The 15,447-nt window shown below is 31.8% G+C and overlaps 1 protein-coding gene across 1 annotated transcript in view; it reads left to right on the top strand.

The window, feature by feature from the left end:
- Lrp1b (LDL receptor related protein 1B) overlaps positions 1 to 15,447 on the top strand; it is a 1,466,647-nt gene that overhangs the window by 1,206,312 nt on the left and 244,888 nt on the right. The window contains 4 exon segments of the mRNA XM_042683428.1: positions 2,328 to 2,468; positions 3,306 to 3,493; positions 5,910 to 6,093; positions 9,147 to 9,232. Of these exon segments, the coding sequence (XP_042539362.1) occupies positions 2,328 to 2,468; positions 3,306 to 3,493; positions 5,910 to 6,093; positions 9,147 to 9,232 (599 nt within the window).

The following is a 15,447-nucleotide window of genomic DNA, read 5'->3' as shown; positions in this document are numbered from 1 at the left end:
GGAGGAAGACAGCCATGAGGGGAAAATAAACTAGTGAAGTAGTCACTGAAATAATTCTGGAAGTTAGCTATGTGTTAGCCAAATGGGTGATGATGGGATATGATGGACAGATCATCAAGTTCATTTACACTTGTGCTGTACTTTTTTGTTTGTTACTATACAAAATATATGAATAATGAAATATTTCCCAGCAAAAATGTCCTGGTGGAAAGGTTCAGTATTAGTGATCTTTGGAATACAGAATGATAGCCAATTCTCTGAGGAAGTAGAAAGTTATAAAAATAATTACTGGGATTTTTTTGCCAGTAAGATGATCACAAAAACCATGCTGTTTTCATGCTTGAAACAATGAGGTTAGATAAAGTTTCTTCAGTTTAGATCATCGTAAAAGTGTCATTTAAGGATAATAAGAAATCCAAGTACCTAGAAAACATAGAAAAAAGCAGGACAGTAGTAAACTTAAGATTTAAATTAGAGCTTCTCCTGCATCATTTTAGGTTGGGACAAAGAAAGACTTTATCCAGAAAGGAGAAAGAAGGACACAGCTAAAGATGTGTGGGAACCTAGAAGGGCTGACCATAAATATTGAACACAGAAATTGTTTCTAAGATAATATGGTTTCCCTCATTTGTTGTGACTAGAATGTGCTTATAAATCTTTAAGTGAATAACTAGATGGTAAAATATACAAAAACACCTTTGGGCATGAAAAATTAAACAAGAATCTAGACATTCCTACAGTGACAGTGAAAGAAGATAGTCTTAGGAGAGGATTACAAAGGCTCAATAGCTATGTGCATATGATCAAATATTTATTGACATGAATTACAAGAAATGGAAAATACAAAGTTTTTTGTTATTTTGCTTTTTTCTTTATTTTTTGTCACTGTTTTTGTTTTCTGTACCTTTTGTCTTACATGTAAGTTTTTCTGTTTTGGGGAGGGTAATGAGGAACAGAGAAATGGTGGGACAAAGATGACCAAACACAGCAGTGATTTTTATAGATACTTGGTTGAAAATGAACTATACAACTTGTGGGGAGATCAGCAGGGGAAAAAAATGCTGGAAAAAATTGAAGGAAGAGGTGATACTGTTCTAAAAGAAATGGACTCATTACCTTACATATGTAACTGTACCTCCTCTGTGCATCACTTTCACAATAGCAATAAAAAAATCGAGTTATATAGAAAAATTAAGTCTATAGACTTTCAAAGAAACTTTGAATTTGAAACCTACCGGTTAATATTTTTATGTCTAAGAGACATTCTAAAAGTCAGGTATTGCAGAAACAAGATGACTAAACTTGAACTGGAAGTAAATACCTGGAACCAAGATTATTGAGTATAGAGAAGAGAAACTTGTTGTTTAGGGATGCATAGAGGGGCTTACATTGTTAATTGGGCTGAGTAACAATTTATTGGCTGTGGAGAACAAGCTAGTTAAAAAAAAGAGAGAATAAGTATGGAAGTTGAGGATATCATAATTCTTTAGTTTCATATTGAAATATGGCAATCACTTCAGTTAGATATTCACTATTAAATTCTCTATCACCACTGAATTTTATGATTTTCTTTTTTAAGCCATCTAAAAGTAGTAAGTTTATTTGGTTTATCAGAAAATTTTAATGAGAATGACTGGTTTCATGATTGACAAAAAAAACAGGAAAAAATCATTCTAAAATGTAATATGAAAAGGCCAAATTAATTTTACTTACAAAATCAGACATGTGTATAAACATTAACAAGTTATGAATTTATTTTGTATTATGAATATTATTTTATGCCTCACATTCAAGATAATTCTAATAGTAATTTTGCTTATTGCTTGATAAATAGATTTTTTATCATTTTAGTTTCATTATACTTTGAATACAATTTTCCAGGCATTAATATGACATTTTGTCTTTTGGGAAATACTGGTATAGCACAGCATCAGTCTATCCATATCTGTCTAGATCCTATATCTAGAAAATTTTCATCTTGAAAAAAATTCTAATAGTTTCATTTCAGTTTTCCATTCTAAGTAAAATCCTTAAAATATAGGCAATAGGTTACAGAATTGTTCTACTCGTTTGTTGCCTTCTTATTTCTTCTCTTAGAAAAATAAGATTGTATTATTTCCAGCCTCATTTGATAGTCCTTTTCTCAACTTTCAAATATCAAATATTTTTTTTGCAACTATAACTATTGCAATACAGTAAAATGGAGATTTCCAGTAGGAGGCCCAAGTAATTTCATGATTAATCAAATGAAGCGTGCATAGATGGGATGGATCATTAATTCATATTGACTAGTGAATTAGTCATCATGATTGTTCCTTTTTATCTAGGATATCATCAATGTACTGCAGAAGAATTCCGTTGTGCTGATGGGCGGTGCCTTCTAAATACCCAGTGGCAGTGTGATGGAGATTTTGACTGCCCTGACCATTCTGATGAAGCACCTTTAAACCCCAAGTGTAAAAGTGCAGGTACAGAACCTGAGGGTATATTATAAACATTTCTCCTCATATATAATCCCTGTACCTCGATAAAAAAATTAGTGTAAGATATTATAACTACTTACTGAAAAATAGTATGTATACTTCATAACTAGGCACAATGAAACTTTACATATAACTTGATCAGAAATACAGATACACCTACATACTCCTCATACTTTTTACATCACTATTCCAAAGAGCGAATAGATAGCCATGATTTTAGAATAAACTGAATCACCTTTTTCTATGTAGTTTACTGATTAATAGGCAACATTTTTGCATGCATGATTATGAGTAGTATTCAAATCATCTGGTTATGAGTAGCTATATTACCTGAACTCCTTTTCCAAAGCTATATTTGGAACAACTATTATTCACTGACTTAAAAATGTCAGTGTTATGTTTTCTGGAAGAAAATATTTAGGATTATATACATATACTAGATTCTTAATTTTAAGTGACATATAATTCCTCTAGGACCTATAGCTTGATGGAAATGTCAGACTATCCATTGTGCTTTGAAATCATTTTTCATGGTATAGATGAGACACAGATAATCCATTAACTTTAGTATAGAATCTCATTTGATTGTTAATTTTCACAGTAAAACTAGATGGGCAAAATGTGGAATACCTGCAAACAATATGTCCTTAGTTTTCTAGAGTTTATGCATAAAATATTATACTAAGTGTACAGTATTTTATATAAGCATATATTTATTTTAATATTTGACAATTAGGAATCATAGTTGTGAATGTTTTCGAGAATAGTAGTATAAAAATGGCATGCCCTTTATATTCCATTTGTTTTATTTTCTTTTTCCAGAACATACATGCAACAGTTCATTTTTTATGTGCAAAAATGGCAGGTGCATTCCCAGTGGAGGTCTCTGTGACAGTAAGGATGACTGTGGCGATGGCTCTGATGAGATAAAATGCCACATAAATGAGTGCTTGAGTAAGAAAGTCAGTGGATGTTCTCAGGATTGTCAGGATTTGCCAGTCAGTTACAAGGTAGGTACTCATGAAGACCCTTCAAGTGATACATTTTTGAGAATTGGAACTACTTAATCCCTACAAATCCCTACATACTTTTAAATTTGAAAGTGCATTGTAACTTAGATATAACCCTTTAAAGGAAAAGTAAAAACAAAAAAATTAGAAACCATAATAAGACTTGACATGAGTTGTGAGAATACAGTTAAAACTCAAAATATATTTAAATATATTCAGAAAATAGAAGTGTATAAAACTGTCACACACACACAAACACACACACACACACACACGCGCGCACACACACACACACACACACACACACACACACACACCTAATTTTTGCAGTTCTTATTTCTTCTTTCCTTTCCCTTCATGTACATCCTTGAAGGGAAATGGGCTGATCATTTCTTTAGTAAAACACCAGTGAGTACAGAATTTTTATTTATTTATTTATCTTTTATTGTAAAAATACCTTACAGAGGGATTACAATTAGATGGGCAAGATAATGAGTACATTTCTTATCAAGCATTGTTGCTTCCTTCTTTGATTCCCCTTCCCATCCCCCACCCGTAACCCCACTCGATCCTCCCCCGCCCCAACGAAGTTGAAAAGTTCGTTTTTCAACATAAGGACTTGTACATCTCATTGTTGCAATGGGTCCACCTGTATCCCTATTTAAACGATTTGTTTTTTCCCTTCCCCTCCACAAATTATACCAACATCAAATACAGTGAAAGCAGGGGTTATACCATAGGGGAGGGACATACAAAGCAACAAAGAAATCATCTTATAAATATGTACAGAATTTTTATGTAAACATGAAAAATAACTGGAAAGCAGTAACTAGACCTGAGTTCAGGCACACTAAAAATAAATCATGCTTAATAACTTAATTGCATTTTTGTTAGTACAATTCCCTGAAGAGGCTGATTCACTGGCAACTTTGATTGACAGAAATAGCTTCTGAAAACATGTCTGTGTCATAAGAATAGATATAGACTAACACAATATTAAAATATGAACTCATGTTAATTTAAAATTGAGTAAGTATGCACTGGGAAACCTCATCATGAGTACTTATTTGTGGATTGAGGCTGTATCTCAGGAATACAAAAAACATATTTTATGATATGTTTGTACACAGATTTCAAGGACTTGAGAGTAAATGTCACAAATCATCAGAGGAATATTGAAAACAAGAGAGACATGCTAGAGGAAGGATTTTTGATACATATTTATTTAATTATTGACAAAAAGCCTTTTGTAAATATTACTCTTTCTTCAAACAAGAGCATGTTTCAGATTCAATGAATAACTTTTGAGACTGTCTTTGTTTTAAAATTTAGTAACCTCCAGCTTTTCTACTGGTTATCTATAGGAAATTAGGCCTTCATGCTTCCAGATTTCTAAAGATAAAACATCTTTATTACATACATTTTCTTTTTTTTAATTTTAGTTATTTTTTATTGTGAAAATACTGTACATTTCTTTTTTTAATTTTTATTTATTTTTTATTGTGAAAATACTGTACAGAGGGGTTACAATTAGATGGGCAAGATAATGAGTACATTTCTTATCAAGCATTGTAGCCTCCTCCTTTGTTTCCCCTTCCCATCCCTTCCCATCCTTCCACCGCCCCCCACTAAATCCTCCCCCCCCACCAAAGTTGTAAAGTTCGTTTTCAACATAAGGACTTGTGCATCTCATTGTTGCAATGGGTCCACCTGTATCCTTATGAAAACGACTTGTTTTTCCCCTTCCCCTCCACAAATTATACCAACATCAAATACAGTGAAAGCACGGGTTATACTGTGGGGGAGGGACATACAAAGCAACAAAGAAATAATCTTATAAATGCATTAGAAACAAATGCATGAAAGAAAAAAAAGCATTTGAATACATTATCTTAGGGTTCATTTTCCTAACATCACCTTATCTGACCTTTTCTGCTTGACTCATACATATACTAGATATTGCAAATAAGGGAAAACTTTCTTAAGTATAAAATGAAAATATATAGAAGAATGTCAGAAATTTCCAAAATTTTACATAAAGATTAATTCTTATTATAAAAGTTTTCAAAATCCATAATGCAGAAGAAAAAGAAACAATGGAAATTGAAGAGGATGTTTGATTTTATTTTATTTTTTGGTCTTAGCCATTTTCTACCCATGTCACTTCAGTGATGCTAATTAACTTCATATTTGCCAACCTTAGATGATCAAATGAAAACATTTAATAAAGCATTTTTAAACTTTAACTTTACATAATATATGCTGTTCTTATTAAAGTCAGTTGCTAAAAGACAGAAAGACTTGCCAGTATCTATTCTAAAGTGCTTTGCTAGCTTGAGTCACTCTAAAGGGACATCCAATAGTAAAAGACAGTGGCAATAATGTGAATTGATTATGCTCATCTTTCTTTCCTCAGTGCAAATGTTGGCCTGGATTCCAACTGAAGAATGATGGTAAAACGTGTGTTGACATTGATGAATGTTCTTCAGGCTTTCCGTGTAGCCAGCAATGCATCAATACTTATGGGACCTATAAGTGCCTCTGTATAGATGGGTATGAAATACAACCTGACAACCCAAATAGCTGCAAGTCACTCTCAGGTATTGAGTTAAGCTTGCCTACCCTCCAACCTCAGTTATACAAATGGATTTGCATTTTGTAGCCATTCTTACTGAATTTATCCTTCTTTGCTTTCCTGAGAAACAAAAATTCATCCCTACTTTCTTCAATATCGAAATCTGTCTCTATGATTTTGGACATCACACATCTACTGCTCTTATTTTAATAAAGTAACAATACCTGTTTCTAGCATTATTTTCTGTTGAAACATATGTCCTTGGGAGCAAGTTTGGGCAAGACTATTAAAAGCCTCTTGTAGTATTTTCCTTTTTCCCATACATCAATCACATGTATTTTTGTATGCATTCTGAAGGAACAAGTTCATTATAATAGGTTAATTATATAGCTTAATTGTAATTATAATATTAATAATAAATTAGCTACATAATACTATTTGACTTCTTCCAATGAGTCACAAGATATTCTTAAAGTTCTGCTTATTCAGAGTACTGTGTTTAATTCTATAAATTATAAATTTAATGAAGTCCATAATTTTGAAAATATTGTATAGTATTAGGAAATAAATCATATACATTAAATTCTACAAGGCCACATATGATAATTAATGTCCAAATGGGTAAAATGTCCATTTTAACTTGTTTTTAAATACAATGAACACACTACCACTGTCAGCTTCTCAGGTATATATACGTAGTTGGCATTATATGAAACATTGAATGTTTTATTGTATAATTTGAAATAAATATCAGAGGTAGAAATTTAGAATTAAATTTTAATTGGCTAAACGTTCATGCTATATAAAACAGTATTAATCACTTTTAAATTTCATTCTATTGTCATTTATTTTTCAACATGATTCACTTAGTCCTCTTGGAATTCACTTAAAGTCAGACTGTAAAAGTAGAAATGTTTACACAGGGCCATTGTTACATCTTCCAATGTAGTTGCTCATGGAGAGCTCATTGCTTTTTGCATCAAACATTCAGGGAGTTCGGGTAATAGAGAAAGATGAAATTTCCAAACAGTAATGTTGCTATTACTTGAAACTTTCCATGAAGAATCAAGTAGAGAAATTGAATGATACTGATTGCAACTTAGGCTATTTGCAGTATGTTTCCATGAAACAGATGTTTTTGATTAGTAACAACAATTAGCAACTCTTAATAATTTCAAATTAAAAATGTGGTTAATGAAGTATAAATCATTTACTAAAGAAGCCAGGAATTTTAAAGCAAGTATAACCAAGTTGAGAACAGAAATCCATACTACTGCGGTAGAACATGACTGACTAATGTTATATCTATAATTAATGTTGATAGGAATAGAAATACACTGTGAACTAAAAAGATGCGACTCTGATTTGAAAGAGATTATGAGTCTCAATTTGGCCTTCAGCAGAAGGTTAGAAAAGTTAAATGTTATCATGGATGATGTAAATAAGTGTCCAAATGAGTAACAGTGAATGATGAAAAATGCTAGCATATCATATTAGTATATATTGCATGTGAAAACAAAGGAAAAGGAGAGAAATACAATCATGTGAAATACAAATGCAACAAATGCAATAAATTGTATTTTTAAATTCCTATTGTCAAGTAAATATTAATTAATATTAATTAAATTGCATATTTGCTTAATTAAATTGCTTAATTGCTTACTTATATATGTCTATATAAAGACCATATGAATGTATTTTATAAATAGACATGGTTAGCACAAATATTTACTGAATTGTAGGTTCATAACAATTTCAATCCAAATTGACTTTGTTCAATTTATATTGAAATAACTAATATAAGTTTAAATAATTACATTTCACAAACTTTTTTACATTCTTTTTTGACTATTTTAATAATCATTAAGTAGTTGTACAAAGTAGTTTCCATTCAACAAAGCAGTTTGTTAATATGAAGAACATCTTGATTGTCACCTCTTTCAACATTCTCACATACCCCTTCTAACCACCTCGCTCCCTCACTTTTCTTAATTGTTAGGAGGAATTTTTTTGCCATTTAACAAAACAGTTTATGTATAAAATGCATCTTGACCATGTTATCTCACCAACATTTTCAACTCCCTTTAGCCCATCCATTCCCTAACTATTTTTTAATTTTGTGGTATATAACTAATTATTGACTGCATTCTTCCTTCTCCTTTCCCCCTTCGTTGGGCTTTAACTCAGTCTTTCTAAAGAATTATACTATTTGAGCTCTATATAGAATCTATTATACTTCAGGTAATTCATTATTTTCTTTAAGAATTTATTTCCAATTTAATATTTGAGAGAGATTAAATCGTGGATCTAAAGATGTTATGATTAAAAATCTTCATATACATTGAACATTACTATGTATATGAATACATAAAACATTAATATGTATATTAACACATAAAAACATATTTGATTCTTCTTCCTATAGTCTAAAAAGACATAATAAAACATATTTGATAAATGTACAGAAAGAAATTAATTACTAAGAATCATGAGGAAAATTAAAATGAAAAGATCAGAAACTGTAGTTCAGAAATTATTAAGAAGATCATATTCCAGATGTACAGAAAGTTATGTAAAAAATATTCCTTGCTATTCACTCTGGACAGGCTGTGAAAGAAATGTTGATTATCAAAGTGGATTTTTTTTGTTGTTATATCAATGCTTGAATATACAGCACATGCTTGAGCATTGTAGATTATTCTTTTATGAAATTCATTCAAAATATGACTGTAAAAGTAAAAATATTTCATTAATTAAAAAAATTATCTGAGTGTCCAGGAAAATTCAATGTAGAAAGGTTTTAACATTATGTTTATTTTCTGAATATCTTGGATATCTGCTGCTTTCTTGCATAAGTTACTATATACTGTATAGTTCTTTCTTTCTCTCTCTCTCTCTCTCTCTCTCTCTCTCTCTCTCTCTTTCTCTCTCTCTATCTCTGTGTGTATACCCATTAACCTATCAGAATAGCACTGTGTTTGTAGCACTGTATGTCAATGTAAGTTGTTGCTAAACTAAACAAAAATTAACTATAGAAATAAATTAAAAATCAAACATATTCTTTCCTTTGGAATTCAGGTGAAGAGCCATTTCTCATCCTTGCTGATCATCATGAAATAAGAAAAATTAGCACTGATGGCTCCAACTACACTCTGTTAAAGCAGGTATGTCACATTTGATATATGTTATCTAGATATTTTAGAATTCTCGAAATAAAATTAAAATTTATGAAATACATAATTATATTATGCCTATGAACATGTGTATTTATATTAGATCATTCTAAATATTATATTTTATGATAAGTAGATCATCTTTTCAACTTGCTGTAACATTCCATATCACAGAAGTCTAAGATCATTCAGCATAGTTAGTGCAAGGGAAATTACCTCAAGAATAACTGGATTGCAAATAAGGGAAACCATGGGACCTATGTTTCTTTGGGCCTGCCTTACCTCACTTAATATAATTTTTTCCAAGCCAACGGTCAGAGAAGTTGATGTTAGGCGAAATGAACCCCAAGATAAGGACTCAAATGTTTTCTTTCTTGCTTGCTTGCGATTGTTTCTAACATATTTATAAGATATTTCTTTCTTGCTTTGTATGTCCCTCCCACCACGGTATCATCCCTGTTTTCACTGTATTTGATGTTGGTATAATTTGTGGAGGGGAAGGGAAAGAACAAATTGTTTAAATAGGGAAACAGATGGACCCATTTCAACAATGAGATAGATGTACAAGACGTTTGTTATGTTGAAAAACGAACTTTACAACTTTGGCATAGGAGGAGAGGCGGGGAGCGGAGATGGAAAGGAATGGGAAGGGGAAACAAAGAAGGAAGCAACAATGGTGATAAGAAATGCAATCATTACCTTGCTCATGTAATTGTAACTCTGTACAGTATTTTCACAATTAAAAAAAAAAGAAGTGGATTAAGGAAATTATAGAAGTTTTTGAAGTATTTCCTAAATTGTCTTTTGCTATTTATAGAACCAGTAAGAAAAGCAGGTTTGGTGACAAGTAACCTTTAAATCTTTAGGAATAACAAGAAATCAAAATTCTGCTTGCAGTCTAATCATGGTTGAAAGTCTATATGGTGACCTGTGCTCAATCTAATCTTCTCATCCTTTAATACTAGTCATGTGAAGAGAATCTAGGAAGATTAATTTGGTGTCTATGTAATTTTCTATGTTATTTTTTATTCATAGGCATTACATTTCATGAAAAGTTATATCCATCTTGTGATAGGAGGAAGAACTTTGGATTGCTCACTTCTATTTTGAAGGTTTTCCTTCATGCGTAAAGTCGAAATAGTATGAAATCCTTTCATTAAGATTAGAAGATTAAGAAAAATCTTTTTTTTTTTCTTGTTGGACATTGGGCCTGGACATCTGGGCCTGGGCACTGTCCTTCAGCTCTTCAGCTGAAGGCTAGGGCTCTTCAACTTGAGCCAAGGTGCCACTTCTGGTTTTCTGGTGGTTTCTTGGAGTTTAGAGTTTCACAAATTTTCCTGTTTCCTGTCTAGGTTGCCTTTGAACTGTGATCCTCAGATCTCAGCCTCCGGAGTAGCTAGTATCACAGGCATGAGCCACTGATGCCTAGCAGAAAATCAAATGTTATATATAGAATACTTTGAGTTGTTGAAAGTATTATCTTTACTTGGAAATATTTAGGTTGTATCTATTATACCACTAAATTCCTTTTTCTCAAACAATAATATTACAACATTGATATTTTGTGCTTATTTTACTATTAGTGGTAAATGATAAACATTCATTCCTATGGTAATATTTTGTCACATAAAAATGACTTAGAACTGAGTCTGGCACTAGTATGTCATGACTGTAATCCTTGCTATTCAGGAGTTAGAGATCAGAGAATTACAGTTCTAACCCAGCCTACACAGGAAGGTGTGAGAGACGAGTATCTCCAATTAACCAACAAAAAGCCGGATATGGAGCTATGACTCAAACGGAAAAATGCCAACCTTGAGTAAAAAGGCTTAAAGATTGTGGCAAGGCCCTGAGTTCAGACCCCAGGATGGCATGCGTGCTCGCGCGCGGACACACACATACACACACACACACACTTAAAACTTGTCACTATTTGATTTTGGTACCCTGGTATTGTATATACTTTTATCTGAATTAGGGAAGAGAAGGGGAACAACAGAATGGTGAGACAAAGGATAGGAAGGAAACCAATGCAACAGCGATAGTCACAAGACAATATGTTGGGAATGATCTATACAGCATGGCGAGGGCATGGATGGGAATAGGGAAACTAGGAGAACAATAAAGGAAGGGGTAAGAAGTTTGACAAGAAATGTACTTATTACTTTACTTATGTAACTGTCACCCCTCTGTACATCACCTTGTCAATAAAAGAAGAAAAAAATGTAAACAGGTATTTGAGAGAGAATTATTTCCATGAATGGAGTCTCATGTTTTATATTAATCTTGCTTGAAATGCAAATCTATATTATCCAATATAATGTTAACTCCCTCGGAGAGAGATGGATTTTAAAGCCTTTTTTTGGACCACAGTTTGAAATTGATATTTTTACATGAAAGTCTTGGCTGCTGGATAATCATGAAAACTTAGGGAAGTATAGAGTATGGAGCATCCTTGAATGCTGGTAGTCTCAGTTTTATAGTAGCTGTCACAATGAGATAGAACACCATGCACTCCATCCTCAGACTTCCCAGGTACTTCAGATGACATCTGGCTGCTTCCTGGATGTTGTGAAGCTTATAGCATTGCTCTGAGTTTGGATTGTGTCAACACTGTCCACTATGTCACATGGTTTCTCTCTTTGTGTAGCCATAGAATATTATACATAATATAAAATAGTTTCCCAGTAGAATAAAAATAAACATAAATCTATCTAAAAATGTAATAAGTGGACTAGAGTCCACTTATTACTATTACTTTTACTTATTACTACACTTATTGCTTATTACTGTCAAGCAAACTTGATAGTTTAAGTGTAAGTAACTACCTCAAAATTGAATCCAGAATTTTGCTACCCAAAGTGTTTCTTAAACTAACTTGATCTCTTTTGTCTTTAATTTTTTTAAATTTGCACCAGATTTGTGAAACATTTAAACTTACTGTTTTTCTATTCTACAGTTACCACTCCCGCTAAGGAATGATATGACATTCATTTCCTTATATGATGTCTAGCAAAGGAATGTATTTTCTCTGTTTTGTAATCATTTTAATCTTTATACAATTCCAAATATGTTTCAGAAGAGAGTAGAACTTCATGTTTGTGTGTTCAGTTGAACTGCAAGATTAACTACTGTAGATAGCAACATTATTTACTATGTGGGTAAAGGACTCTAACAGAGTTACTTCTTATTCCAATCTTGCAGCTCATAATATCTCTACTAGTAACATTTTTTGTTGTATTGCATGGGTATTGTGTTGCTACAGATTATATACTTGATAGAGCAAAATTATTTTTCTATGCATCATTTAAGTCTATTACATATAATAGAACCACTTTTAATGCATATTTTAATATACCCTTTTTCTCCTAGAAGCACCATTTTCGACTACTGTAGGCAATCCTTCGTACCTATGTTGAGATAAGTTTCAGATTATTACTTTCAATTCAGTGTTTATAGAAATGAAGAGAGAATAAAGAAAATGAAGATTTTATGAAGTACAGGAACACCTGTGCTTTCAGAAAACATTTGTTAATTATGCTCTCTGTGGAAGAGAATATAGACCTTAAAATTTAGGGTTGTATAATCCAAATTTGGCTCTGATTTCTTGAGGTATATATACATGAACACCATTTCATCATAGCACTATAAATATTTTCAAATCATTTTAGGCAGCAAAGTCATGAGATTATGAAAGATTTAGAGATTATGTCTAAGAATGAATAATTATGTGGAATGGGGAAAGAAGTAGAAAACAGAAAATTAATTACCTCTCCATTTTCTCTCAGTTTCCATAAATAAAAAGATATTGTTACTGTCTTAGTTATTTGCTATGTTTTTTGAAATGCTAATTAGGAAAATGATTTTTCCTGATGTTTTTATTGACTCTTTTTGAGGTAGTCAGCAATGATATTAGGCCTATGCCAACATAAAATTATAATGTCTGGTAAAATTTTTTGATATATATATTCTAAAATGTAGTTGAGTGTTTGTAGTTTAGTTATTGTTTAAATTTATATACTATATTAAGAAAATATTTTAATAACATGGATTTTAGGAATGAATTGAAATTAATCAAGAAACTTTTCAGTATCATATTTAATTCTTTTGTTGTTGTTGTTGGTGGTGGTGCGGCTTGAACTCTGGGCTTGGGCGCTGTCCCTCATCTCTTTAGCTTAAGGCGAGTGCTCTGTAGTCTGAGCCATAGCGCCACTTGCGGTTTTCTGGTGGCTCATTGGAGATAAGAGTTTCACAGACTTTCCTTTCCGGGCTGGCTTTGAACCACAATCCTCAGATTTCAGCCTCCTCAGTAGCTAGGATTACAGGCGTGAGCCATCCGTGCCCGGCTTCAATATGATATTTAATTCTAATAGTGCTTTTATTCCAGTAAAATTGTATAGAGAAACAAAATTCAGTTTCCTAAATTAATCATCTAGAACCAAAGAGTTCAAATATGCAACTACAAACATGAGAGGATCGAATAGGATTATGATGAAACCAATTTTCAGTACTGAAGCCACTGGTACGATTTTAGTTTTTAGACATTATTTTGACCATATCCTTGGTTGTTTTAATGTCCCATGCTTATCATGCTACAAAGAGATCATTGCACTGTTTTGGAAGGGATTATGGGAAAAGCTGTAGAAAATGACCACCTTGAAGAGATTTGTCAGAATTCTGGGATTCAGTTCCTCCACATATATAGCCATAGTTTATTGCACTTTCTAAATTTGGTATTGGATTTTTTTTTCCAATTTTCTTATTGTCAATAGGGAATGAAATAATTCTATTAAAATGAAGATGTAGATAAATCTTTGCTAAACTTACATTTTTTTATATATTATCCTTTTATAGCTTTCAATTTACTTATATCAATTGTCTCACCATCACAAAATCATAACCCTGAATAGGAAATTAATATGGATTACTACAGATACGTATTTTTAAATCTTCTATCCAGATTCATAACATATATTTATTTGCATTTTAGGACTGACTGATTTTTTATCCTCATTTTCCCAAGTATATATAATTGGTAGTATAAAATTAATGCATTCCAACAGTTTTTAACATATACATGAATAGTTAAGGTATCTTTTGAAATTTATCTGCCTTTTTATTAGTTTTATGGTTATTGTTCTTGATCAGTAATATTGTCAATAAGAAGTGCACATACATTAATTATGAGCTCAGTGAAGAATTAGCACTGAATCATGATGTATGTTTAGTTCTTTGTATCTTTGTTTATAACAAATGTCATACAGTTTTGTGGGGTTGGGCTATTTCAGATTATCTTTGAAATCTAAAGATAAATAAAAAGATACTGTTCCTGTTACACTAAATATAAGCATAAGATCTGACCTTATGTTATTAAATATGATTATTAGTGGATATTATTTATTTTGATAAAGAAAGAAACAAAGAAACAAACGGAAAGAAAGAAAGAAAGAAAGAACAGTAGTTTCCAGCATTTTCTCTAACTACCTTCTATCCACAGGACAACTTTAAGTTTGGAAATTCTTGGAAAGAAATACAATATGAATAGTAATCATTTAATTTGGGTCTGACTTTTATAAAGGGCAATATAAATCTAAGGCTGTGTTATTATGAAATTCTGAGTTTTGAGGTAACTGAGAGAAATGAACTCAAATCTGTCAATTACCATCTTTCTTTTCCAAATCCAAAGCAAAGGAAACAAAAAGCTTGTCTCCTTGAAGATAATAAACCTTGTCTGCAGACAAGAACTGCTTTATAGTTTTAGAGTTAACAAATTCAGGTTGAATATTTGTGTAAATAAGCTCCACATAGCTATGAAAGCATGGACATGACCTCTTGAAAGATTTTTTCTAAGTATCTATAATATCAGTTATATCCTAGTACATAATGCTCTCCATATTAAAAATGATTTTGTCTTTAAAATGAGCTAATGCAATTAAATTTTGACCCATCTTTCCTTGGGAAAACTGAAATAGTAAATAGGTTTGCTCTAGCATTAGGTCATAATTAAACTAACCTCTAATGAATCATTTGGTCATTCAGTAGCTAATGAGGGTCTCCATGCTAGAAAAAACACAATCTTTAAATAAAACAGCAGAATAGCCAAAGCAAAAAAACAAAAACCAGCACAGTATCCAGAAACACAGAGTAACATTTGTGTTTTGTTGTATTATCTGCCATAAAATACATAAAAGTATGTCTGAAGGTAG

Source organism: Dipodomys spectabilis, unplaced genomic scaffold, assembly GCF_019054845.1.
Source record: "Dipodomys spectabilis isolate Male_0828 unplaced genomic scaffold, ASM1905484v1 ptg000081l, whole genome shotgun sequence".
Lineage (NCBI taxonomy): Eukaryota > Metazoa > Chordata > Mammalia > Rodentia > Heteromyidae > Dipodomys > Dipodomys spectabilis.
This window is presented reverse-complemented; position numbering and strand designations above follow the sequence as displayed.